Consider the following 27,665-nt stretch of genomic DNA (forward strand, 5'->3'; position numbering starts at 1 on the left):
CAAAGTTACCCCTCCCATGTGGGAGCAAGGATAAACGTTGGTGCCAGGAATGGGTGTGGGGGACTGGGAAACCCTGGCACCAGGAGCGAGAGCCACCCTCCGTTTGTCTGCTTTGTACTTTTGTTTTCACATAAAAATCTGAAGAAGTTTTCGAGAAGCAGAGGCCTTGCCGTGCCATCTTTGAGGCTAGCTGCTGTGTATCAGTGATGTTGGCTTTCTCTTTGCGCATGTGTACCCTTTGCGTCACAGCTTTTTAACAGAGTGCACGGCCTTTCCATCAACAGTGAAAATGCCTCTTCCATTAAAGCTTTAGTTACCTCCTATGACAAGCTCTTAAAATCTTCCAGGAGGAAAATTCAACTGTTTGTGCTTTTTTTTCAGGAAACACAGAACTTGGTGATGGACAGAAGATTTTGTGACTTTAGATTATTTTTCTACTAAACTCCATAAATACATTTGTAATACCATATGATTGCCAGTTAATCCATTTCTCCCTTGAAAATAAGCCTTTGTCAGACAATGCGTGGAGAATCTAGACAGCTACTAGGCAGTAAAAGGGTTAAGATGCCGACAACCTAAGGTCAATCCTCAGACATTTTAACAGATATAAAAACAGCCCCTGTGAGGTTTAAGCTTGTACTGTGGTTTATTATGTAACAATAAAAACAATACAAACACACATATATACTTTCCCCAGACTGTCTGTGCAGTGAAGTTCATAAAACAGTCAACAGTGCCTCTGTTACATTAGAATTCAGCTCACAAGCAAAAGAAAATTGTATTGGGAAACTTGTGTGTCAGCTCATATGACATGTACTCCCCATTTATACTTTGTGCTGGATATCCCATTTGTGCCCAAAGTGACTTACTATGAAGGCTACTCCATGAAATCTCAGGGCTCACTTAAATTAACTGACGTTTCTGAGATATTTTGGTCTCCATCATCTTGACAGAATACCAATGTTGCTCCCTCATACTCTGGATGTCCTGTGTGCTTTCAGAACAGAAAGAGCTGATCTCAATTGCAGTGGGCTTAAAGCAGGAGAAATATTCCCTGATGAAGGAATAGATGCTGGATCAAAGATCACACAATGATCAACTGTAAATTATCTCTTAGTAATATTGCTGTGATCAATCAACAGTCATTTCTGCCCCCAGTGTGAAAGCCAGATGCAGAAAGTATGATAAAATATTGGAAATCAGAACAAATACTGCATACAAGCAACAACATATGTATGAATTATGTGTCTGTACAATCAATTTCAAATATGAGTTATAGTTTACATGAACTCTTTGACTGGACCCTTGCCTTACAATTGCTAATTTGGTATCATATTTGTCTAATACGTGCCTTAAGTCAGCAGTAAAATAGCTATGTAGAGCAGAAAGCCGGAATACCAGTGCTTCAATTCAGAACATACAATGGATTTATAAATTCTCATTAAAGTAATTTTCCAATCTCAGCATGGATCCTTCTTATGCATTCACTCACAGCTAATTACAAATTGCTATTGATAAGAGACAAATTCAGAAACATGCAGTATTGGCTGTAAAAGAAAAATAAATCACCTTAACATATATCCAAATTAGGAAGAGGAGAAAGATATAGACCTCTTAAGCCTGCTCTATCATTTGGTTAGACCATGCCTCATCTGCTTATGGCCTCAACTCTATTTTCCTCTACCCCCAATACACTTTCACTCCCTTGCCAAATCAGAATCTATCTAATGCTGCTTTGAAAAAAATCAATGACTTGGCATGTACTTCTCGCTGAGGAAGAGAATTCCACAGACTAATGAATCTCTCAAAGAACAAATTTCTCCTTATCGCTGACTTTAAACTGTGACTTCTAGCTTCACTCACTTCCAATAGGAGAAATATCCTTTCAAGATCCATCCTATCAAGTTCCCTCATGTGATTGAATAAGGTTACCTTTTATTTATTAAACACCAATGCATTCATGTTCAACCTGTCCAACCTTTTCTCATAAGGTAACTCATTTATTTCCGGAATCAGTCAAAAGAACCTTTTCAGAACAATTTCTCATGGAGTTAGATCCTTAAGTAAGGAGACCAAAACCACACATAATACTCCTGATGTGGTTTCAAGAACACCCTCGACAACTGTTGCAAAACTTCACAACTTTCTATTTCCTTTACAATCAATGGTAATTTATTCAATTTGTCCTTCTAATCATTTGCAATATCTGCACACTAACATTTTTGTGACTCACTCAGCACACAGATCCCTCTGTACCTCAGAGTTTTGCAATTTCTCTCTTTTTGAACGATATTCAGATATTTTATTCTTCATGTCAACATAGACAAGTTCACTCTTTCCCATGTCAGACTCCATCTGCCAAATGTTTGCCCACCTGCATTACCTACCTGTGTCCTTTGCATAATCGAAGTTCTCTTTTGACCAAATTCAAGTTCCACACAATGTTTGGATTAAGTTGCAGAGCAATGCAGAGATAACCTAGTTCTAATTCTGAAGAGTTGATATGCAGAAGTTTCTACATCTTTGAATTTACAAACTCAAATACTGGTGTCTTTGCAGGACATATTTTCTGTGGAGTCAATCACTTGACTCTTCTAGATTCACTCAAAGGCTTAAGCAATCCAGTATAAATATAAAGATTAGCGAATAGGCCAACACAGTGAAACACAGATCACAGATCAATTACCCCTATTAAACAGGACACCTTCCTATCTATCTTTTTGTCATCAGCAATCTTAGCAATCATACTTTTGGGCCCTTTATCCAAGTCTTTGTTCGCAAACTTATCTGATCCCAGAAAAAAAGAGACTGAACACAATTGCTGTCATAATATATATGGATTAAAGAAAAACTCATTGTTTTAAAATCAATGCCTTTAAAATCCATAAAACTTTCATTTTCAGGGTTTTTCATGTCATTACAGTTACTTAATTATGTGGTTAGCAAACTCTTCTTATTAAATGCTTTTCTCTGTGTATGTCTTGAAAGTTTGTAAGGAAATGTTCATAAAATGTTCATAAAATATACAAGTCATGCAGTTTTCTACGATTACTAAAAGGGACAAAAATGTAACCATGTCTCACAATGTACTGTCAAGCTGTTTTTCTCTACAATCTTCCTTGTCCAAACTAACACAACATTGGGCTTTATCTGGAGCGCGATATGATTTCACTCTTGCTCTATATATATTGCCATCAAGGATATTCCTTGACCAACTCACTTGAATTAAACATAAAAGGGTGCCAATCATCCTGACAAATACATCCAGACTCTCTGCCTGGTAGAAACTTGGATTAGGAATTAAAAAGTACAGTGATTTATGCTCAGATCTTGTATTCTCATTTGCGACATTGTAATATTTCAATGATACACTTACTTACCGTTATCTTTAGAATCCTTACCTTGGTACATAAGCTCAAAGCCTTGTTTGTTTTCCGAATGGTCACTGTGGAAGTATATGGTTGTCTCATGAGAGGTTGACATCAGAAAAGGTGGGAGTTTAGCTCCACTGAATCTGCCAATCACCGTACTTGTATCATGTGGTCCATTCCGAATTTCAACAAAATCGTGGTTAGGTTCAGTGGAAAAGTTCCGAAATTCGATATAAGCCCCTAAAAAAAATAAAATAAATTAAAACTGTCAGGATCTCTCTCAGAGCTAATGAGAATTATATTTTAAATAAATGCTGTCCTTCTGAACAAACACGTATGTTGATGTACATTGATAAGAACAGCTTTCATCAAGTGAGGAATTCTGAAAGTGGAAAATGGAATATTTTCAACTCTTTTGCATCCAGAATCAGTTCCAATGATTTCAAGATCAAAAGGACCCAATAATGTGCTGCAACCCTATTCTCAGAAAAGCAAGATATTGCTTCCCTATAACACGTATCTAAGTATCTGAAATTGGCACAAAATTTACACAGCCCACATCCATGCTGAGCAGGTTTCCTCTGCTGAACTCGTCCCATATGCCTGCATTTGGCCCAGGTCCCTTGCGCTGTGTAGGCAGCAGCTCTAGCCACTATGCCAACACGCTGCCCATTCATGCCAGCTAATGATTCTACCCACATCTTATGGCCCTTCATTCCTCATATGCCATCTGATGCTCCTGTACCCATCACAACGGCCCCTCATCTCCTTTGTTGCACTATGATACTCTACCTGTTCCCCCATAGCCCCTCATACTAACTTAGTGCCTACTTCCACTGATATCCTTTCCTCCTTGACTTACAACTCCAACTCACCTAGTATCCATAAATTCCAATTCACACAAAGGAAAAATAGTTCCGATACTTAAAGTTCTACATTGCAGACAACACTGTTTTGAGATAAGCATTCACATTCATAAAAACACATCTGATGTCTTCAATGGAGCTCGATACATCACAACAGGTCTCAACAGATCTTGTGGAGTCTGATACTTCTTTCTACAATCACAGGATTATTACAGCACTGAGGAAGGCCATTTGGTCCACCATGAGAGTTTTGTCTTGTAAAGGGAGATTGAGCAGTTTAGGCCTATTCTGTCCAGAGTTTAGAAGAATGGAAGGAGATCCATGTGAATTTGAGAGGTTGCTAAAGGGGATTGACAAAGTCAATGTAGAAATGATGTTTCTTCTTGTGCAGCAATCTAGAACGAGAGGTATTAGTTTTAGGATGAGAGCTAGAGGTATAAAATAAGATGAGGAGAAAGTACTTCTCTCAAACCATTGTGCATCTGTGGAATTTACTTTCCCAGAATGTGAAGGATGCTGCAACATTGTGGGAAATTTAAGGAGGACATGGACAGATTTTTAATAAGTAATGGGTTGAAGGGTTATGGAGAGCAGGCAGGGAAGTGGAGATGATTTTGAGATGAGATCAGTCATGATTATATCAAAAGGTGGAGCACAATTGAGGAGCTGAGTTGTCTACTCCTGCTCTGAGATTTTATGATCTTATGTCTGTGCTATCTCTCCAAATGAGCATTTCCCTTCGTGCCATTCTCTTGCTTTCTTCCTGTAACCCTGTACATTCTTCCTTTTCAAATAAACCATGTTATTCTTTTCTGAATATCTTAATTGAACCTACCTCCACCACATTCTTTGGAAGTACATTCCAGACCCTAGTCTGGACACCTTCTGAGAGCTGTGGGAATTTCCTGACACTTCCAGGCAGCTCATTTACAGGTTTGACCGTTTCATTGGTTCATGTACCTTGTACAGACAATCATTTTCCAACCCGTGCCTACAATACATCTGAATCTCAACACTAAGTTTGATGGTGGCATTGGAGGCAGCAGGGTTAAGATTCCTGACATCCTCCATTTTCAACCAGCACCAAAATTTGGGCTCAAGGTGTTTAAATTTTGTTTCAAAAGCATTTCAGGTTTATTATCCTGCTTTACACAATCCGAACCTCTTGATTCATTGCAGCCTTACAATCACTCCCGTCATTTAGTCTATTGTCTAACCTACTGACATTCTTTCAACTGGGATTTTCTCAGCAGAGAAATTAACTAAAATTTCAACATCTGATTAAAATATCCATCTTGGCATCTGACTGGAAATATATTTCTCTTGATATTGGGTAAGGTCCAGAATAGTCTAAGTTGTGTTCCTTTTTGTAGCAGAATGCCATAGCTATCCCAAATCATGTGTGAACAATAGCCATGAAGGTGTTGGTTCATGTGGTACTACAGACAGCAGAGAGCATAAAAAAGAAAGCTGGAAGGATTTACTTTCGAGGCCACTTTTGTTTTATTTTACCATCTCCCTAGGCAAACTAATTAGTTTTCATTTGTTGAAACAGATCAATAACTGTATCGCAGTAGGAGGTATGTTTGAACAAATAAAGCATTGTAAACATTACTTTGTAGGCAGATAATTCTCAACAACACTGTATGCTTTTGAGAATCTGTTAAAATTCAGTAAAATGATTCATAGCAAGAACCTCTCTTTGATGAAAATTAGGCATCTTACAGAAAACCGAAGAGGCATCACTCTGTGAAAAATTATTTGTTAAACCTTCCTTTGTTAATCAAAAGCAGAGAACTGAATGTCATCATTTATATCAAAACATATCACTAAGCTTTACATACTTGCGATGTTGCAATGAACACAATGCACAGCACTTTCTTTTCCCCCAACGAAAAACTTTTGTCTATTATACTTTTAATGTGCTACTGTTGCTGCTTCTTGCGTTTTTCACTTGTTGCTCCTACATGACCTCCAGCAATTATCGTCAGTAAGTCAGCACGATAGTTGAATTTTTAGGTTGAATATACGGAATACTTTGCAAAATGTCAACTGATACTTTGCAAAGGCAGATTATGGATAAGAGATGCAAACAGATTTAAAAACAAACTGAGAAAGGTAGAAACACTAGAAACAACACAACCTGAAGGCAAGTTTACATTTTTGTTGGGACTGAAGTTGAATAGAGAGATGCTGGAGATCGGTATTTCATATGGTAAGAGAAAGGAGAAGATGACTCAATCCACAGACTAGCTCCATCATTTATTTAGATCATGGCTGATATGCATCTCATTTCTATTGTCCTGCTCCTACTTTTTATTCCTTAAGAAGGAACATAAATCAATGCTGAATGCTTTAAATGACCTACCCATCCACAGTCTGTTGAGGGGACAAGAATAGAGTTCCAAACTGATACTTAATTCTGTGGTGAAAAATTTACTAATGAAAACTTTGTTAGAAAGGAACCTCTTTCCTGTGTCTATAAATGATCTATCCTTTGAACAGAAACAGTCATCTTCTCAAGGATGGACATTTTTTTTTTGTTTCTCTCAGCACATCCCTTTCTCATTCAATAATTTTCCATTTTCCACCTACTCAAGTGTGGAATTAAATTCATTTGATATATCCACTGTTTTAAGCCTCTGGTTCATTTAAATCACTGAAGCAGAATTTCAAAAATGGTAGATTTTATTTACACAACTGATCATATCCCGCTCCTTTTGCAGATCTCATAATCTCGGGTGCTGAATATCTGTGTACTACAGTCTATGTATCAATCAGTACTGGGTTCCAGGAATTTATCATTATATTAGCTCTTAGTCTGCTTTAGTTTTGCAGTTCACTTCACTACACTCCCTTTTGGTCACCTTCTGATGTGTTCACAGAGGAATGTAAATGAGTTTGTTCTCTTATTTTCCTTCTCATGCAGTGTCACATGACTGCAACAATGAAGTTTTCCACATGAAAAGAAAATGACAACTTTAATATTATGTCTTATTTGAATTCTAATTCAAATTTGCAAAGCTAGCTGGATTTGGGGCAGAAAATTCTGCAGTCAAATCAACCACTTCAACCAGGATGCCAAAATTTAAAGTATTTTACTAAATTATAAATTTTCAACTTATCATTTAACACAGACCAGGTGTTGTTCTTTCAATCCGTCAATGTGGGATATTTTGTTAACAGCACAACAGCTATGATGAGCAGAAAATTAAAACGTAAATCACAGTACGATGTTGCTTTTCTGTTCAGATCAGTAAACTTGGATTTGAATAATAAATTTGTTATTAATTTTGATGTACCATTATATTGTCTATGAATTTATGAACAAATACAAGCACAAGACACATAACGGGGTTCAGTTAGTTCTGTTACCAAATCAGCCTGGTCAGACAAACAGCTAGCCACTTGCATGGAAAACAGCTGGGATAGACATGTTGGTATGTTTGTGTCACAGGCAAAACTGTCGATCCATCCACATGAAAAATTCCCTTGAAAGTCAAATTTGAATCTGCCTTGAGATTTAGAGATCTTGTTAGCTGAATAAATGTGTACATTTTAGATCAAAACCTTTCTGCTGATACACATACTCTGCAGATCTGAACAAAAGAGGGCTTTTCCAATTATATGGCACAGGACATTTTGTCCTCAGAAGGTCCAAAAGATTCAATGAATTACTTAAGAAATGTAGTTACTTTTGTTTCATTGGTGAACACAATAGTCACATTCAAAGCAACGCTTCACAAATAACAAAGTCGGAAACAACCAGCTAGTTTGTTTTTTCAACATTGGTTGAGGGATGAAAGTTGACCAGCAAACCAGGAAAAGTCTATTTCTCTTCAAATAGTGTCAGTAGGTCCTTGATGTCCACCCTAGGGCTGGACTTTGGTGCAAAAATCTTTCTGACAGTGTGGTGCTACCTTCATATTGCACTGATGTTTCAACCTGGCTAATGTGCTCAAGTTCGAGAGTGGGACACAGTTATACAACCTATGAAGAAGGTTACTACCATTGCTGAGAAAGAGAAAATTTATCTGAATAATGGTGTTAATATGACAGGGTGACTCTTTTAACATACCATGCGTTTGTCAGATCATACCCAGTGAACATCAATCCCTAAGTTCAGAAAACAAATTGAAATTTACCTTTTGAACAAAACAGAAGATCTGAAACATATATTATTTTGCTCTGTCCAGATCACCGTCAAACACAGAAATGTAATTTCTAACAAGTCTCAATGTGACTATTTCTGTCCTTTCTCGTAATATGTTGCCAACTGAAAGAACCCAAATAAGAATTTGAGATCTATCTGTCTAATACGAATTTCTGTGAGGCAGAACTTGCGTAATTAAATAATGCAGGAAACATGCATCACTCTAACAGCTTACATTAACATAACAAAATTAATGCAAGGCACATTTAAAATGACGACTTGGTTCCAAATGGGAAATGAAGAGAATTCAGCTAGAAGCATTTCACCAGAATTAATTTCAATATCTTGGGATATAATCATTTGTGCATGATATGTAAATCTGTTTGCGCTGATTAAGCTACACTACATCAATACTTTACAAATCAAGTCAGACAGATTAGATAAATAACCCAGGACAGCAGAGATCCACAGAATTAGGGTGCTCAGCTTTGTTTAAAAACTGTGGCAAGTGCAGATTTGGAATGTTAGCACAGGAGCAAGTGCTGAGTCTGCTCCAATGTTCTAGTGAAGCTCAACACAAGCTGGAGGAAGAGAACTCACTTTCTTCTGAGGTACTTTCCAGCCTCTGGAGCTCAATGCTGAGATTAGCAACTTCAGAGCATGATCTCTGCTGTCCATTTTGATTATAACTCTGCCTCCCCTCACCCATCCTCCCTATCTCACCATTTGCCATGTTTTATTTCTGTCGTTTGGACTTTGCTTTCGGCAAAACACACCATTTTTCTCCTGTTCACATCTATCGATTTCACCTATTCTACATTTCAATCACTTCTTTACCACCACTGGCATTCCTTTTGCCTTTTGGTCCAGGGGTACTCACTCATCTGTTCTACTCACTTCTCCGACATGTCTGTCTACAGCAACAAAACCACAATATCCTAGCCGCTTTCAGTTAAGACAAAGAATCATCATATTGAACTCAAAATATTAACTCTATTTCTCTCTCCACAGATACTGCCAGACTGGCTGAGTTTCTCCAGCATTTTCTGTTTTTATGTGTATTAATTTTATTGCTATTCGTGCTGTTGTGCATGATTATTAATCGCAAGTGGCACTTGAGCTTCTTCTCAAATCATTGTCATTGGTCACGCAGAGCCATGCACTCATTGCATAATCCATCACAAATGTGCCTGAAATAGAGCTTTGAGCTTCAGGTGAAGCTGAAGTGGCAGATGTTCTCAGCCAGTTTAATCAACAAAGTGCATCCATCCCTACCAATCTATCCTTGCATCACCAATTAACTCTAGGGAGGGTCAAGTATAAATGTCAGTTCCATAAAACATCAAACTATGGATTGGGTTTTGCAATGTCATCAGTGTCATTTCTAATGAAGTAAGCCACTGGAAGTGAACCAGTTTTAAGAGAAAAAAAAAATTTTCCCTGAACCCTTTCAGGGAATTAATTACAAACTTGCAAACTCATGAACTTAAATGATGATATTTAGCAGCAGTCTCAAAATTGTAAAAGGATTGAGACGATCCCATAGTCTTAGAAAATAATTGATCATTTGATTTGATCACCCATGTCCAACCTATTCTCTGGCCTTTGGTTTCATTTTTGCTCAGTTATCTATTCAACTCCATCAATAGTGCAGAATTGCGCGTGGAAAAGAAAATTAGCATTGAATATTTTTGATACTTGCACTGTCAATCTACAAATTATCATTGCTGAATAGATGTTGATTTGCCTAACCCATATGCAGAATGAAGATATTACCATATAAATATATTCCCGCAAAATAAAGAGTGAATCACTGTTGTGACTCACTGACATGGGAAATTACTGGGCGATCTACCGCATTGACAATTTGCAATCTGACTATGCTTCTTATATTTAAAGGCACCGTGTATTTCACTTGTTGGCATTGAACCCATCACTGGAGGAGAAAGGCATCTCCTGTACTAAGTGCATAAAGGTAAATTAGCAAACAAAAAAAAACTCAGCATTACCTCCACTACCAAACTGAAACTTAAAAAGACACACAGCACAATGACAAACTAAACCCTTGTTTGTTGAAATTCAGGAGCCACATCACTTTGTCCAAAAACAGCACTACTCAAATTAGATGTACTTTTCCTTCTGGCACACCATGTTACTTACCATATCCAACTTCTAATGAAATTCTCCAAATGCAATCCATGTAACCGGGATAATTTCCTGGAAAGCCTGGACTCAGGATCACATCACTGGTATCCGTGGAAGTCCCTCCACATTGTGCTGGAACAAAATTCAAAACATGTGCATAAAAATCAACAATTATTAAGTAAAACTACTTGTCTAATGTATAGAATAAAGGAAAGAAGGGGCCAAAACTGGGTTTTGTTACATCATATTTCACTGACTTATAATAAGGGCACAAGGGCCAACTCTGGGGACCAAACTCCCAATCCAGAAAAATGCTTAGATTTGGACTGGACAACATTCGAAGTTACTCTGGTGGCTATCTCAAACAGGCATTAGGCTTCTTGAATATGTTAATGGGGGGCCAGGCATCTCATTTTAACCCCAAATGTGAAACTCAATATTGAAGCTATTGAGCTGGCCTGCTCAGTGCTTAAGTCATCAAGAGGTAAACTTTAAAAAAAATGCAAAAATATAATTATGAACCAACAGGAATGCGAATGATCACCTGACTTCATATAATCCTCGTCAATGGTCTCTTACCACCCTCAGCCCTTGAAACCACTGCAGTATCACACACTTCACCAGCATCATGTTTTATCTTCAGATCAAAGGAAAAGAAAAAAACCTCCAAATGAGTTATCAAGGCCTAAATTCCAAGACAGCCTTGAGCCTTAAATTCATACTTTTTAAAGCTGCATCACTGCTTTTACACCAGATTGAGGCACTGATCAACTTATACCCTGTAAATAATTATTTTTATGCTCAAAAGTAGAATGAAAGGGGCAAAAAAATTCTGACCTCCACTAATCTTAATAAAAACTGCTAATCTGTGTTTCAATGGTGAACAAATTTATAAAGAGCACTTTCTTTTCACTGCAGTTAGCAATCATAGGACCTTCATCCCCTTGAGTTTACTGAGATTTAAAAATTACTGCTCATTCGTGGGAAGTTACTGACTAGGACAGAATTTATTGTCCAAGTTAATTAATTTATTAATTAGTTATTTATTAATAACAACACAGAGAGTTTCAAGTTACATGTAGGCCAGACCTGGGTAAATTGGCAGATTAGGGAACCAGATGAGCTTTTATAACAAGCAACAATGGTTACATGGTCACCAATAGGCTAGTTTTAATTTCAGAGTTTATTAAATCTAAATTTCACCATTTGTCACAGTGGGATTGACTGAGAGAGAGAGAGACATTTTCAATAGTGTAATGATCCCAGCTGATGTTAATGCTGGACACGTCACATGAATAGAATCCCTATAGTGTGGAAACAGGCCATTCGGCCAGTCAAGTCCACACCAACCCTCTGAAGAGCATCCCACCTAGACGCAGCCTCTACCCAATCCCTGTAACCCTGCATTCCCCATGGCTAATCCACCTATTCTACGCACCCCTGCACACTATGGGTAATTTAGCATGGCCAATTCATCCAGCCTGCACATTTTTAGACTGTGGGAGGAAACCCATACAGACCCAGGTCCCTGCGCTGTGAGGCAGCAGTGCTAAGCTGCTGAGCCACTGTGCTGCCCCGACTGATTGCAGACTGATATCTGGCTCGATAGATTTTTTTCAATAACAAGGTGGTCTTTCACTAAAACACGAACATTTAATACTGCAGACTTGGTTTAACAATAAAGCAGAAGCTCATCTGTAACATAAGGAAGATGAAATAAAACAAATTCTGTTATTTTCATATAATATAGTTTAAAAGATGCTAAAACACAGTAAAAGTACAATCTCATCTATCCTAACACCATCATGTTACCATATTCAAATACCAGAGGGAGATCATTTTTCTATCACATCTCTAGGTTTCTTTTGATTCCTGATCTCAAGAGGTTCCTTGATTAGTCATACGGAGCTTAGACTCTCTCAACTTCACACAGCACTTCAAGTTTCTAACTGACAACTTTTGGTATGGAATTTTCAAACTAGACTGTTTAGACTGGTGGCAACCTAGTTTTCTGAACCAGCTTCTTTCTCTCACTCCATTCATACATCTAACTTCAACCAAGGCTTTTGCAAACTGACAAACAAACGCTTTCAAGCTATGGGTTTTCCCTCATACAAAAAAAAACTGATCCTTCTAAACAGAAAGCAAGCAGCTAATGCTCCTCAATGTTCATTCTGCCCACTCATAATAGTCTCACAATGCAAACAAATCCCCATATTCACCTCAACAATTCCCTCTCCCATACTATTCCTTTTATTTAAATCATAGCTCCAGAAATACTGTCAAATCCCTCATACACACAAACCAAAATTCACATGTCACTAGTTCAAAATCCAAACTCCAAAATAAAAGACATTAGAATACATATAAATCAGAAACCTTACATTATAATAGGCTAAAAAATCCTTCAGCCAACTTAGTGCATAGCAAACTTAAAATTGATTTGAAAGTTGTCACAAGCAAAAAATACAACCCGCACAATCTAACAGGTTCTGCACAGTTTTCAACAGTACACCAAAATGCTGCATCTACAAAAAAGGTGAGGAAAGGATAAATAGCTATTTCTATGTATTCACTGCCAATGGCTGTAACATTCACTTGGATCCTGCTTCACATTGAGTGTCCAAAACTGAGGAGCAGTGTTTCAGCTGATAGAGTATCCTTTCTCCATCCAGTCATCATACATTTCCCTCTAAAAAGACGTTGTTAAAGGTTACTGTTTAGTCTTTGCCTATATCTATCCCATTGGGACTGGGAGGGATAATCTCAATTTTAATTGATTCATAAAAGTCGTATGCACAATCTTTGCTTGTTATGAATCTGTTCACTAACATTCATTCAGGGTGAAAACAGGATTTAAAGCTTGGCTTCCAAAGGAAATTTTAAACATTAATTAAGTCACATTTGTTCATTAAAAAAAACACAAGCCCTTTAGCATGCAAGATTATTTTCCATTTCCCGTGATTTTGTGGGATGAGGGGATGATACATAATTGTCTTTTATTACCCACCAGACATGTAATGGTTTTATAAATCTATATGCATTTCATTCAATTCTGAAGCATGTCAGAGATAATGTGTCTTTGAAGGTAGAAGCACCAACCTAAAAGCTACCCTGTGCCTCCATTTGTCTTCTTTGTTTAAACAAAAATGTCACCCCTTCTCCCATTGCCTTGAATATCTGAATCAGTGAGCATGATTTCAGCACTTCTCTTTGGAAAGCATTCATTGTGCTATGTTTTGGTACTCAGCTACACATCCATCCTTGGAAAAAATATAATTCAATTTTATTCTTTGTTTACGTTTATCTCATGCCACCATTTGTAAATGATGTGATTCAATAACAGGACTTTGCCATCCATCACTGTCCAATATGACAGCCCACCATCAATAGCAGAAAATTGGAATACAAAAAATAATCTCTATATTCATACAAATTGCAATATATTAAAACTATCACAGGGAACACTGCTGTTAGGTTTGCAAGGACCAAGGGGAGGAGACCAAACAGTCGAATTCTCCCCAGCGTCAATGGGTGAACAGTGAGGAGGAACCACATAGTTCACAAGCCAACTTTTCTATCTGCCCTCCTGTTATTAATGCCTTATTATTGAGTAATTCTTCATTTAGCATTTCACATTAACATCAAAACTCCAGCAAATAGGCACACAGGCTGGAGAGGTAGAAATGTTCATCGCATCTCTCAGTTTTCATGACACTGATGCCATATGCAAAGTCCACCTCCACCACTGCTTCAGGTGCTACAAGCCAGGAACTAGACCCCATACCAATTATTATCAACATTCAACACATGGCTAAGAGGAAAGGATGGCTTGCTGCCTGCTTATAGCCACGGAACTGCAGGTGTTGGTAGACACGATGGAGGAAAGGAGGGCAGTTCTTTTATCGGTCAGCTGCTACAGCTCGCTGTGACATGAGTGACATGTGACACCCGGTAATGTAGAAAGATTGCCAATGATCTGTGCTCCTCAAGGTTAATGACTCCATCTTCTCTGTGACCTCACACTCACAAGGTCATTACTTGCTCAAACTCTGCTACATGTCTCTCACCAAGACTCTCGGACTACAACATAAAAACTGAAAGAACTGCAGATGCTGTAAATCAGGAACAAAAACGAAGTTGCTGGAAAAGCTCAGCAGGTCTGGCAGCATCTGTGAAGATTCTTCACAGATTGTTGCCAGACCTGCTGAGCTTTTCCAGCAACTTTGCTTTTGTCTCAGACTACAACCCTTATTATTACAGCCATCATGTCCATTCAACAGCTCTCACCCACCCAATCCATGAACATTTCCTGTCCTCTACACTTCCTGCTCACTCACTGGGGATGCCTCACCATCTCTCCTGTGTCTCCACTAACTGATCTTGCATCCACTTCAGTCATATGCATTATCTCTCTTTGTCTCGACTCAGGAAAAACATGAAGCTGATGTCTCAATAGCACCCCAACTGGTGCATCTGTAATCCCCAGTTTGTTTAAATGTGACCTGCAAAACTGACCATAGCTCAATTCTGAACTGGAAGCACACCATCACTAAACTCTGATAATTTCATTTTTCACACAGAAAATAGTTTGGGAATGGAATGCAGTGCCTGGAAATGTGATGGGGACATGCTCAAATGAGGCATTCAGATTGAAATGGTGTGCAAGGATATGGAGAAAGGTTTCAGATTGACATGAGGTGATAGGGCTATTGCAGATATGAAGGGCTGAATAGCCTTCTTCTGCGCTGTAACAATTCTGTGATGCTGTAACAGGTGGTAATGGTCACCTAAAGACCACAACATGCCATGCTGTGATTTTACTGGTGGCATGAGAAACCCATGCCAGACAACCAGTCTGGCAGATTTTCCTGTGAGATTAGTGTCAGGCAGAGTGGGACATCCTTCCCTGTGTCCACTGGAAGGAACCTCAAGGTCTTAACCTTCCTTAGGTTAGCATTTCCTCCACTGGTCTCTCAATCATCCCGCCTACCCCTATCCTTGCTACAGGATGCCAGCTGGGCACCCAGTGAGAGCCCAGTACACCTGCCCAAATTCTGATCCAATGCTGCTTGCCTTTGCTAAATGGCCTGCAGGGAATTAAGTGATCCCCCTGATGGGCTCTTTGTCATTTTAACTTGGATAGGGGAAGTGACCAGGAAATACATTGCCTTGTAAAATGCAACAAGTAATCACTTGCAGAAAATATTTCTATTTGTGTATATTAAAATGAAGGAGATAAATCTTGTGTCTCTGCCTTCAGCTTTAGCATATATAAATAAATGCATTGCTACAACTTGAAAGAACTGTTTGCTGTTTTATTTGCACCAACAGCAACATTGTTTAGTCCTGAGGGGAAGCTAGCTTTTCTCCTTGGCTGCTCTAACCTTTAAAGGCAGTTCATATGTAACATTTATACACAGAATCTAGGCTCCTAATGATATTTATAAACAAGAAGTTCAATTGGTGGAGGGGTTTGGTGGTCAGTTTTGAAGTTTAGGTTCATGGGCAAGGGAATTGGCTGTCATGGATTGGGACAATACATTAAGTGTGGACGGGCAAGGGCTAATATTTAAAGAGTTAATAAATGTTTTACTACAAGCATCCATTATTTTAAGGCAAAGAACTCAACAGGAAAATAAGTCAACAGGAGTTAACAAAATTAGTTAAGGATTATATTAGATCAAAGGAGGAGACTTATGAATTTGCCAACATAAGTAGTAAGCTTGAGGATTGGAGGTAAGTTAGGGGGACCAAGAAACTGATAAAGAAAGGGAGAATAGGATACGAATGTAAACTAGCAAGAAACATAAAAACACACTGCCAAAGCTTCATTAAATATTCACAAAGGGAGAGATTAACAACATCAAATGTGGGTGGCACAGTGGTTCAGTGGTTAGCACTGCTGCCTCACAGTGCCAGGGACTTGGGTTCGATTCCCTTGGCCAACTCTGCACATTCTCCCCATGTTTGCATGGGTTTCTTCTGATGCTCTGGTTTCCTGCCACAGTCTGAAAATGAGCAAGTTAGGTGGATTGGCCATGTTAAGTTGCCCATAGTGTTCAGGGATATGTAGGTTTGGTGGATTAACCATAAAGAAATGTAGGGTTGTAGATCTGGGTGGGATCCTCTTTAGAAGGTTGGGCTCAATGGGGTGATTGGCCTACTTCCACACTGTAGGGATTCTATCTGTTACAAGCACAGGAAAATTTACAAGGGAACGAAGGAAGTGACAAAAAAACTGAACAATTATTTTGTGCCTGTTGTCACGGATGAAAATACAAGAAACCTCCCAGAAATGATGGTGATCCAAGCAATTAGCAAGAATACAGAACTGAAGTAAATTGTCTTCTTAAAAATGTAGTACTAGATAAATTGAGAACACTAAAATTTGCTCCATGAGTCAATGACCAATATCCAGAAGTGTTGGAAGAGTTGACTATAGAGATAGCTGCTGCGTTTTAAAATTCTGCAGATCTTGAAAAGGTGCCTGCAGATTAAAAGATTGCAAATGTAGCTCCACTACTTAAGAAAGTAGCATAGATTGACAATGGGTTAACAAAAGGAAAACAGAGTAGGAACAAATATGCCATTCTCAGTTTGGCAGGCTGAGAGACTAGTGGGGGATCACAAGGACAAATGCTTTGGCCCCAGCTGTTCACTAACTGTACAATGAATTGAATGTGGGGGCCAAATGTAACAATTCAAAGTTTGTGAATGACACAAAATTAAGTAGAATGTGTGCTTTGAGGATGATGCAAAAAGGCTTCATTAAAAGAGTTTAGACAATGTAGATGGAATATTAAATGGATAAGTGTTAGATTATCCACTTCAGTAGGAGGAATGCACAGGCAGAATATTTCTTAAATGATAAGAGATTATAAATTGTTGCCATTGAAAGGGGCCTGAGTTTCCTCGCTCACAAGACATGAAAACCTAGCACATAGGTTCAGCAAGCAATCGGGAAGACAATTGGGTCTTCTTGGGTCTTATTGCAAGAAAATTTGAATACAGGAGTAAAGATCTCTTGGTTCAGTTACAAAAAACTTTGGTGAGACTGCTCTTAAGAGTACGGTCTGTAGTTTTGACGCTTTACAAAGCTAAGGATATAATTGTCGCAGACAATGTGCAGTGGAGGCTCACCAGACAAATTCTTGGGAAGGCATGACTATTCAATGAGGAGAGATTGAGGAGTGTGGATCTATATTCTATAGTGCTGAGAGAATGAGAGTTGATCCCATTGAAACTTACAAAATTATGAAAGAGTTAGATAACACAGATGCAGAAAGGATATCTCACCTTGCTGGGCGCCTCAAATCAGGGAACACAGTCTTTAAATAAGGTCTATATCATTTAGTACTAAGATAAAGAGGAATTTCTTCACTCAGATGATGGTGTATCTTTGGAATTCTCCACCCCAGTTTAGTCATTGAGTGTGATGAAGACAGATCAATAGATTGCTAAATATCAATGACATCAAGAGATAAGGGGAAATGTGTGAAAATAGTTTTGAGGTAAATGATTACACATGACCTGGAACAGTGAAGGAGGCTTGAAGGCATGAATGGCCTACTCCTACTCTATGTTCCGACTTCTTAATTATCCATTCCCTTCTTCTGAGTGTGATAGGCAACTAACAGAAAACTCTGAGCAGTTTGATGTTTTTTATTGACCTTGTCCAAACTTATTTAAATTGGTTTCTTAGAATCAGCAAAGGAGACAGTACCATCCCATCACTTAGCAGCAAATTTGACAAGACTGTGAAGTTCAAAGAATAATGTTCAAAGCCAAACCTGCCACTGTTTATCTCTCATCTCCACCTCTTCCTTGTGTCGAATAGTTTTAAAGCTGAAGTTCTTGACTATCCATATACTTAATTTAAGAACACATTTTTGTCCATTCCTTTAGAATGTTACTCCTTACCCTATTACAGTCCTAGATGTTGCATCATTGAATTTTTGAAAGAATAGCAAGTGATAATTCTAATGAGCCACTGGGAATTGGCTAAACTTATCTGATCATTGGTCTTTCCAATTGCTGTAAGGAATGCCATTAAATTAGACATTGCATTTTAGGAAGTGTGACAGCAAGCTGGTCAGCCAGAGCTGCGCAAGGTCAAATGCATAATAAATATTTCCAAGCTGTGGCCTATGAAGACAGCAAGGCAAGTATGGATTATTGGTCATTTTGATAATGAGTAAGCAGAATGGATGACGGCGGGTACAAAGTTAATCTGTAAATGAAAGACTTATATTTGGAACATGATTAGAATGTAAACACTGATTTTCATTGAAATAATGTAGGTACATCGTGAAATCTTATTAACTTCAAGGAAATTATGATATTGGATTAAAGAATCTGGATTAGAACAATGTCCTCGGAGCTTCCACGAGGAATTTCCACAATATAAAGTGACCATGAAATAATATGTTTGCCAGGTATCATAACTGAGAATCAGACAGATAGAAGCTGATTTTGCATGACCAATTAAGATAGAAAATCAAACACCAGGCACAGCAAAGATCCAGAAGTGCCACTCCCATTAGTGTTTCTGGCTGTTTTCAGCAGTGGACAAATGGGGGCAGGTTGGCAATGACACGGTTGCTGCAGAAATTGGTATTTCAAAATTTCAGCTATTTTCAGTGAGGTGGCCACATTTTGGATGTATTTTCAAACTTACACTGGGTAAATGGAGGTATGTAGAGACATGAACCATGGATTAAAAGGTGTCAGAAGTCTATATTAGGAATGAAAATGTTACTGCCCCCTATGCATCTTGAAATGCTGTAGCCTAAATTATACTTTATTATGCTAAATGAGAAATATATCTATGTTACAATTGGAAACAGTAAGTGACGATGAAATACTGTGGTTGTCAGATAGTTATTTGTGATGACTGGCAAACTATTACACAAAAGAACTGCATTTTTAGGTGGATATCTCTTCACATACATGAGAATAAAGCATCCAATGAAGAAAGAATTTTTCTGCATTGTGTGGTATGGAATACATTGCCCGGTGTCAAATCCAGAGCTATTCGTTAAATCTATGGCTCTCAGAATGGAGGCCTTTTAACCTGTCCTCAGCATTAGCTTGCCTTTATCTTTGCCTCTGCTGTAATGAAAATCCAAGCAGTCTGGACAAAGACTGGATTGGAAAAGTGGGAAAATTCCCAACTCCAACTTCGATGATGATGAAAATTGATGTCTAGAGTTTGATCGAAAGAAGGCTAATTCCCTTCTTCATTTTCAGTGTCCAGATAAAGTAGGTGTTCATCACTTAAAGAAGCATGAGGGATCCTGAAGCGTTTTTCTTCTTTGTGTCAAGTAATCTTGGTCTTTGTGTATTGAGGGGGAATGTGCCAGCTTAAGGCTAAAAGCAATGTATACTGTGTCTCCCAGATTCATATTATCAGTACAGCATGCAAACTTGGAGCAGTTTCTGAAGGGTAACAGTTCCGATCTTCAAGAATTTTCTGTAAATCCCTCTCAAAATTAGACAATATTATTGTACACTGTATAATTTTGAGAGGGATTTATAGAACCAGCTTGGTCTTTGGTTGTCATGAAATAATATCTCCTTCTCCCTCATACTAACATATACACAAGACAATATTGGATTTGAATTCCCCATTTATTTGAGACTTTAATGCATTGGCTTAGCTCAGAGGAAGATTGGGATTATTAAATATGACCACAATAAAATGTTTTATTTTTTCAGAGCCAAGGCTGTTTCTCTTTAGTGTTTTGGAAGATTTCACTGCAGTATTGCTACCCTGATCTGTTTCCTCAGGTGACTGCTAGCAACTGCTTTTACTCTTCTACTAAAGTATCTATGTACAAAAAATATCAAACTCTGAATTTCTGTAGACTAATTAATTTCAACTTGTAAATGAGACAAATAACATCTTGGTGCTTTCGCAAATATTTTTAACCTTCATATTGGTACACTGGCACGGCTCAGTGGTTAGCACTGCAGCCTCACAGCGCCAGTTCAATTCCACCCTCGGGCAACTGTCTGTGTGAAATTTGGACATTCTCCCTGTGTCGGCATGTGTTTCTGCCAGGTGCTCCAGTTTCCTCCCACAGTCCAAAGATGTGCAAATTAAGTGGATTGGCCATGCTAAATTATCTGTAATGTCCAGGGACATGCAGGCTAGGTTGATTAACCATTTGGAATTCAGGATTACAGGGATAGGATAAGGAATGGGTCTGGGTGGGAAGCCCTTCAGAGGGTCGGTCTGGACTTGATGGGTTGAATGGCCTGCTTCTACACTATAGGGATTCTATGATTCTACGAATTGTCCTTCTTTAGCACTAACTAACCCCAATTCTGTGGGTAAAGCACTTCACGGAGAGATTGCAATTAAACACACAGCCGATGATATGAATGTTGGTGGAGTTGCGGACAGCATGGAGGGCTGTTGTAGGTTGCAACTGGACATTGACAGGATGCAGAGCTGGGCAAAGAAGTAGCAGATGGAATTCAATCCAGAAAAGTATGAAGTGATTCATTTTAGAGGGTCGAATTTGAATGCAGAATACAGGGTTAATGGCAGGATTCTTGGCAGTGTGGAGGAACAGAGGGATGTTGGGATCCACTTCCATAGATCCCTCAAAGTTGCTACCCAAGTGGATAGGGTTGTAAAGAAGGTGTACGGTGTGTTGGCTTTCATTGGCAGGGGAATTGAGTTTAAGAGCCACGAGGTTATGTTGCAGCTCTATAAAACCCTAGTTAGACAACACTTGGAATATTGTGTTCAGTTCTGGTCGCCTCATTATTGGAAGGATGTGGAAGCTTTAGAGAGGGTGCAGAGGAGATTTAACAGGATGTTGCCTGGACTGGAGGGCAGGTCTTATGAGGAAAGGTTGAGGGAGCTAGAGCTTTTTTCATTGGAGTGAAGAAGAATGAGAGGTGACTTGATAGAGGTGTACAAGATGATGAGAGGCATAGTCAGAGTGGATAGCCAGAGACTATGGAAATGACTGTTACCAGGGGGCATAATTTTAATGTGTTTGGAGGAAGGTATAGGGGAGACGTTAGAGGTAGGTTCTTTACTCAGAGAGTGGTGGGTGTGTGGAATGCGCTGCCGGCAGTGGTAGTGGAGTCAGATACTTTAAAGACTTTTAAGCGATTCTTGGATAGGCACATGGATGATAGTATAATGTCGGGTATGCAGGGTAGGTTGATCTTAGAGTAGGATAATGGGTCTGCACAACATCGTGGGCCGAAGGACCTGTACTGTGCTGTACTGTTCTATGTTCTAATTGTTAAAGAGCAGAAGGCAATTTGTGTCTGCACTTGCTGTCCAAATGAGAATCATGACTTTATAGTACCCTTGTGAGATACAATAATAATCACAGCTAAAAAACAGTACAAAGAAACCAAGAAGCAACAAAATTTGCAGATTTTGCAAGACTCAATTTCAGTCAGAAGTTCTATTTTTATTCAGAAATCGCCATCAATTGACAAATAAGATTATACTGGGAAGGGAATTTGACGGCAGTGCACACATTCAGATTTGGTGGGGTGGGGGGTGGGGTGGCGAAGGAGGCAGCAGGGTGGTAATTACTACTGTTCATGTATTGTCACCAATTCAATAACAGGAAAGGCTCATGAAACCAAAAATGAGTTGCATGATCAGATAAAATTGAGGGAAAAGCATTAAACATCAGGTGTCTGTCTTTCTTCAGGCAATGCTGTAGGATTATTTATCTCGAATCATTTTTCATCTAAAAAGCACATAACCTTTAAGGCTGTAACACTAAAGTGCCAGTTTGATAAAAGTATTTGAACCCACAACCAACGGACTTGAAGGCAACAGTGCTACCAAATAGGCCAAGCTAAAATGTCCAGTGATACATGACACTCCTTGAGTAATTAGATTTTAAAGAAAAAGGCAAAGTTCAAATAACAAATTCAATCATGCACACAACATATACCATTCAAACCATTGCATAACTATTGTTGGATACATACCAATGCACAGTGGTGGTGGATAGTTCCATCGGCGAACCGTTCCAGGCATACAGGAAATATGTGAGTGCCCCTATAAGAATAAACAAAACAATTGATTTTTTTTAGTGACAGTTCATTTGAAATATACAAAGAGATCGCACTGTGTTACACAAATGAGGTTAAATGCTTGTCAATAAAGTTCAGACATACACTTGAATACCATTAATTATTTCACAATATTTGTTTGCCTTGCTCCCTTAAACGCCTTAATACTTAGTATTCTGTTAACAGAACTAGATACTAACAAATTTCTCCCTTTTCATAAACAAGAAAACAATTCATAATAAAAAATGGAAATTATTATATAATGCATGTTGCATTATGTAATCTTGAACGTTATATTCCAAAAACCTTGAAAAATTTCAATCAGACTACAACATGAATATTTCTTCGTTTTTACAATTCATTCTAACACAAGGGATCCCTGTTCAAGGACATCCAACAATTCTTATCAAAGCAAGCATTTCTTTTTTGCAAAACAAACCAATACCTGATTACTTGCATCAAACCATTTTGTTTGTGAAATTTCTTTTATTTCTATTATATTTTTAGAATAACAAGATCAATCCTTTAAAATCTTCTCTTTAACACTGTCCAGCAAGTGCACATTGTCCCCAAGCAAATAATTATCAATACTGCATACTATAGGCACATTCTTTTCCCCAGCTGACCTTTATGTTGGAGTTTCTTCAAAATACTGAATAAATACATAGCTATATTTGCTGCTTCAACCAGCACAAGTATCTCTTCAACTAATTACTCTTTTTCGCCTTTCTCGATTCCCAAGTTAATGGACATTTGTCATTATCGTCTCACAAAAAATATAATGAATTCAGCTGCGTTTTTAAAAAATTATGAAAATTAACACGAGGCATCACCGAAACAGTATAATTTCACTTCTTCCAGGCCACTTTCAGCTGAAAGCTGAGTGTGCACTGTTTTAAGCTTAACTTCTTCAATGTCTTATTTGCCATCAGCACTTCTCCGACACTTGTATATTTCAACATGGTACTTAATTCTAATATATCATAGCATGCATTTGGTCTAGTTTATGCACGTGATCAGATTAATTGCCCGATTAAATTTCTCAACTCGTCTGCTTCTTCCTTAGCTCTAGAGTTTTCCTTTTGAGAACATCAAGTCCAGCTTGTTGGGATCCTATGAACATTCTTTAGGTAATACTGTTGATTCAAAGTTTCTCCCAACATTGTCAATTATCCGATTCTATATACTTGAAAGATCCTGAAGACTGACTTCTAATTTTAAATTCTGCCTGAAGCCAATGAATTAATACTTTTAAATTCCGTATTGCTATCTCACTAAAAACAACGCAGATAAAATGACTGAAAGTTTCTCTCAATTGTACCAATAAAACACGGCAGGGTTTGCTTTTCACTGGACATAACCCAATTTTAAGATGACAGAGCTTACTAAGCAGTACCAAACTGTAGAGGCATCATTTCAGCTCAAAGTATATTTATTTAACCTCCATCATGGCCCCACAGTGCTTGCAGATGTTTCTGCAAAAATGCTGTTTTACCATTAACTGACGCGTGTCCCCATGCATTTCAAATGAACAAAGCCAAGAAAGTCTTCAAAATTGCTTTTCCTGCTGTACGTGTATCTAATGACATCTTGGTCTCCAAGTTTCTTCAAAACTTCATTCCATGTTCTGTGGAAGTGCCTTTTCTGTGCTCTTCATCAGTGTGTTAGGCCTGGCCGTCCCCTATTTAGAATCTTTGTGTGCACTCCCAAATTCTCTTCAGTTTTATAATTCTTGCTGTTTGTCTCATTTTATTAATTTTTCTTCCAATTAGTCCATTGACTTCAAGGCTTCACAATTGCATTGGCTTCTGGTCCTGGTAGTATTCTTTATCTGTACTATTTTTCTTAACCTTGTTGATACCTTCTACGTTTTTCTGGATTGCTACAGTTTAACCTTCCCTTTCTATTAAAAATATGCCTTTCCACAGTTTGTGACTTTTTTCTTGGAGCATGTTCACTCTAAGATGCATTGTTTAATCTCACGGCTCATTTTCCTGCCTTCTGTCTTTCAACTTCATATTCCCAATCCAAGGGCTGAACCTCCTGTCTCAATGCTATACATTCAGCTAGCTTTTATATTTTCCAGTGGCCTTCCTTGTTCTATTTATAGTTGTGATAGTTCTCCAGTGCCTGGCACCTTTTGGTAAATACTTGACGTTGGTACCGATTTCTGGAAGCTGTCCTTTTGGACTGAGGGCCTCATTTTGATCATCAAAACTGATCTGTTCATCATCTGATAAACCGTTCTTTGGAATAGTCGCATTCTCCTAGTAGTGTAACATCTGGGTATGAGGGGTATTTGCGTCTTTGTTATTCTCTGTTACTTATTAAGAAGCCCTAAACAGGTAACCCACACCAAGCAACCTTGAAGAGAATAACCAAACATTTTAGTTTCCCTGCAATTATTTTTCTGTCATTACCAATAACCTTTCTTGGACCTCTCCATCATTTAGCCCTCTCTCTCATACCAAAAAGCCTATGTCCCTGAATGGAACTGGTTTCTTATGGCCTTACATTCTAATGTAAGTCTTGCTGAATTCTTTGAGACTTCAGCTTTAATGAAAGTCTTTCAGCTTGAGAGTTGGGCATGTACATGCTTTGAAATAATAGAGCTATCCCAACCTGAAGGCTGATCACTTATTATTATTTGAATTTTTGGATTTTTTCCAAAGGATGATTGACACAGAACATTCTCTGGCCATCTGCAACAAATTCATAGCATGTACACATTTGTGCTGATGATAATTTAGTTCAGCTGATCTGCCAAAATGTTACAAACTATTTTCTCCATTCACAAACTCTATTGCTAAATGGGCTTTCTGTTCTTGCTTTCATAACTACCAAGTTCATATTTGCACACACATCTCGAAATGCATCATGAGCAAATTCTCCCCCACTTTCAGCGAGAAATTTTGCTATTGCTCTAAGTTTGATTTCCATTTACTTTTACATTCTCATACTTAATCTTTACTCTGCATTACTGGAGTCTGGCAAAATCTGGTTACTAACTATACAAAGTTTAAAATGAATTTCTTTTTTCTTTATTCCACATCTTTAAATCTATAATTACTACCTCATCAAGATCTCTTTCTGATGACAGACTTGCTTATGGTTGTATTGGTGTCCTTCGGTATTTCTTACACATTTCACATTTGTGTTTGATCCCTGTTATAAGCTAATTACTCTTCATCTCTCATGTATGCATTCTTCACAAAATGTCTTAACTTTTTAAAAGCAATACAGCAATGTCCCAACTGGCAAATTGCAAATTCACAGAACTTCCAAATAAAACAATTTTTTTTGTTTTAAATTGCATCTGTGCTTTATTCATCGGTAGCCTATTTAAGACCAATTGTTTGCTGGATATAATATGTGCTAATAAAATTTATTATTTGAGTTGTTTTAGCCTTGTACAAAGAAAGACTATTCTTTTTTAGAACGTTTTAGTATGCTGTCATTTGCACATCCAAAGCTAGTGTTGCCGTCATATTCCTTATTTCGTTTTGAACATTATGAGTGAGAGAGTCCAGGTAGCACATTAGCGAGGATCTATGTACATCTAATGTCAAATGCTGCGCAACTGAAAGACTCTGCTACCAACACATTCATCACTAGGCTGAAACTTCTTGTGGCTATTTCTATGCCCTCTCTTCAATCTATGCCTCTATCTTCTTTTTCATGTTTAGTTTCAAAAACTCTGCTGTATGGTTTTGAATGTTTCAAGGAGTGATGGTCGCACCTGTAACATCAATTGATTACATCCTAGGCATTTTTGGAGTTTATGCTTCTCAAAATTGTTAAAATTATGTTTATTGCCATTTCTTTCAGTTACAGTTGTAATATCATACTGATGGCTGTGACCTGTATCTAGATGATTTCGTCAACCTGTTAATGCTGTGACTTCCATTTTCTGCCATATCACCTATTACTCCTTTACACATAAATATTGCTGGAAAGGAATGTTTCCAAGATGTTTTTTATTTAAAGTGTTTCTGACATTTCTTCTTGCAGTGTATTTATCTGCAAATGTAATGCTCATCAAAACTAATAGCCTGTCCATACGCTATGTTATGTCATGGTGTAATAACTTAAATGCCAGCACAAATTGGGAATTTTCAAATTACAGCTCATAGTCTTACGTATAAGCTACTGAATAAAAACCAAAAGAACTGTGGATGCTGTAGCTTAAAAACAAAAACAGAAAATGCTAGAAGAGCTCAGCTGGGCTGGCAGCACCTGTGGAGAGAAATCAGAGTTAACATTTCAGGTCGAGTGACCCTTCCTCGTAACTTGACCTCTGTTCTGAGGAAGGGTCACCCGACCTGAAACGTTAACTCTGATTTCTCTCCACAGGTGCTGCCAGACTTGCTGAGCTTTTTTGGCAATTTCTGTTTTTGTTACAATCTACTTCATCTATACTCTTCCATAGAACTTATCTTCTTTGTTTCTAAATTTGTCAAAGTCTGATCAGAGCTCACCAGCAGTCAGCAAATCATCTTCTTGATAAATTTTATCCATGAAAATTAATCTGTCCAAAACCTGTGTTTCATTGTCCAAATCTTCAGGTTTTAATTCTGAGGAATAAAAATCTTTTCTTCTCCTCTTGCTTCTCTATGGTAACAAAATGCCAAAGGCAAGACATTGTTTTCCATTTGCGAAAGAAGTAACCAAGATCCAAATGGTGACCTCCTTCTTCCATTGGTAGTGGAGTTTCAGGAGGTATTCAGAAAACAAGGATGGGGATCATACTCCAAAATTTTACATTTTTATTCAACCATCCTCTGTTAATAATCTCACACACAAAAAGTTAAATGATTTTAGGCCAAATACAGCCATGCACTTTCTAGTTAAGATTTTTACTTCAACCAACTCCACCCCTTATATCCAAGCAACCTCTTGGCTGTCTCTCCATACATATTTAAATACAATTAACTCATTAGTTTATGAGATAGTAGGCATTGCAGATGCTGGAGAATCTGAGATAATAAGGTGTAGAGCTGGATGAACACAGCAGGCCAAGCAGCATCAGAGGAGCAGGAAGGCTGACGTTTCGGGCCTAGACCCTTC

General features: G+C 38.1%; 1 protein-coding gene across 1 annotated transcript in view; it reads right to left on the reverse strand.

Annotated features, from left to right (window-relative positions):
* Positions 1 to 27,665, reverse strand: part of csmd2 (CUB and Sushi multiple domains 2) — a 613,472-nt gene that overhangs the window by 180,926 nt on the left and 404,881 nt on the right. Inside the window, exons 32-34 of the mRNA XM_048612954.1 lie at positions 22,515 to 22,584; positions 10,551 to 10,667; positions 3,402 to 3,611 (exon numbers count right to left, since the gene is read on the reverse strand). Of these exons, the coding sequence (XP_048468911.1) occupies positions 3,402 to 3,611; positions 10,551 to 10,667; positions 22,515 to 22,584 (397 nt within the window). The remainder of the gene's footprint in view (positions 1 to 3,401; positions 3,612 to 10,550; positions 10,668 to 22,514; positions 22,585 to 27,665) is intronic.

Source organism: Rhincodon typus, chromosome 27 (genome assembly GCF_021869965.1).
Source record: "Rhincodon typus isolate 14 chromosome 27, sRhiTyp1.1, whole genome shotgun sequence".
In the NCBI taxonomy this organism is placed as follows: domain Eukaryota; kingdom Metazoa; phylum Chordata; class Chondrichthyes; order Orectolobiformes; family Rhincodontidae; genus Rhincodon; species Rhincodon typus.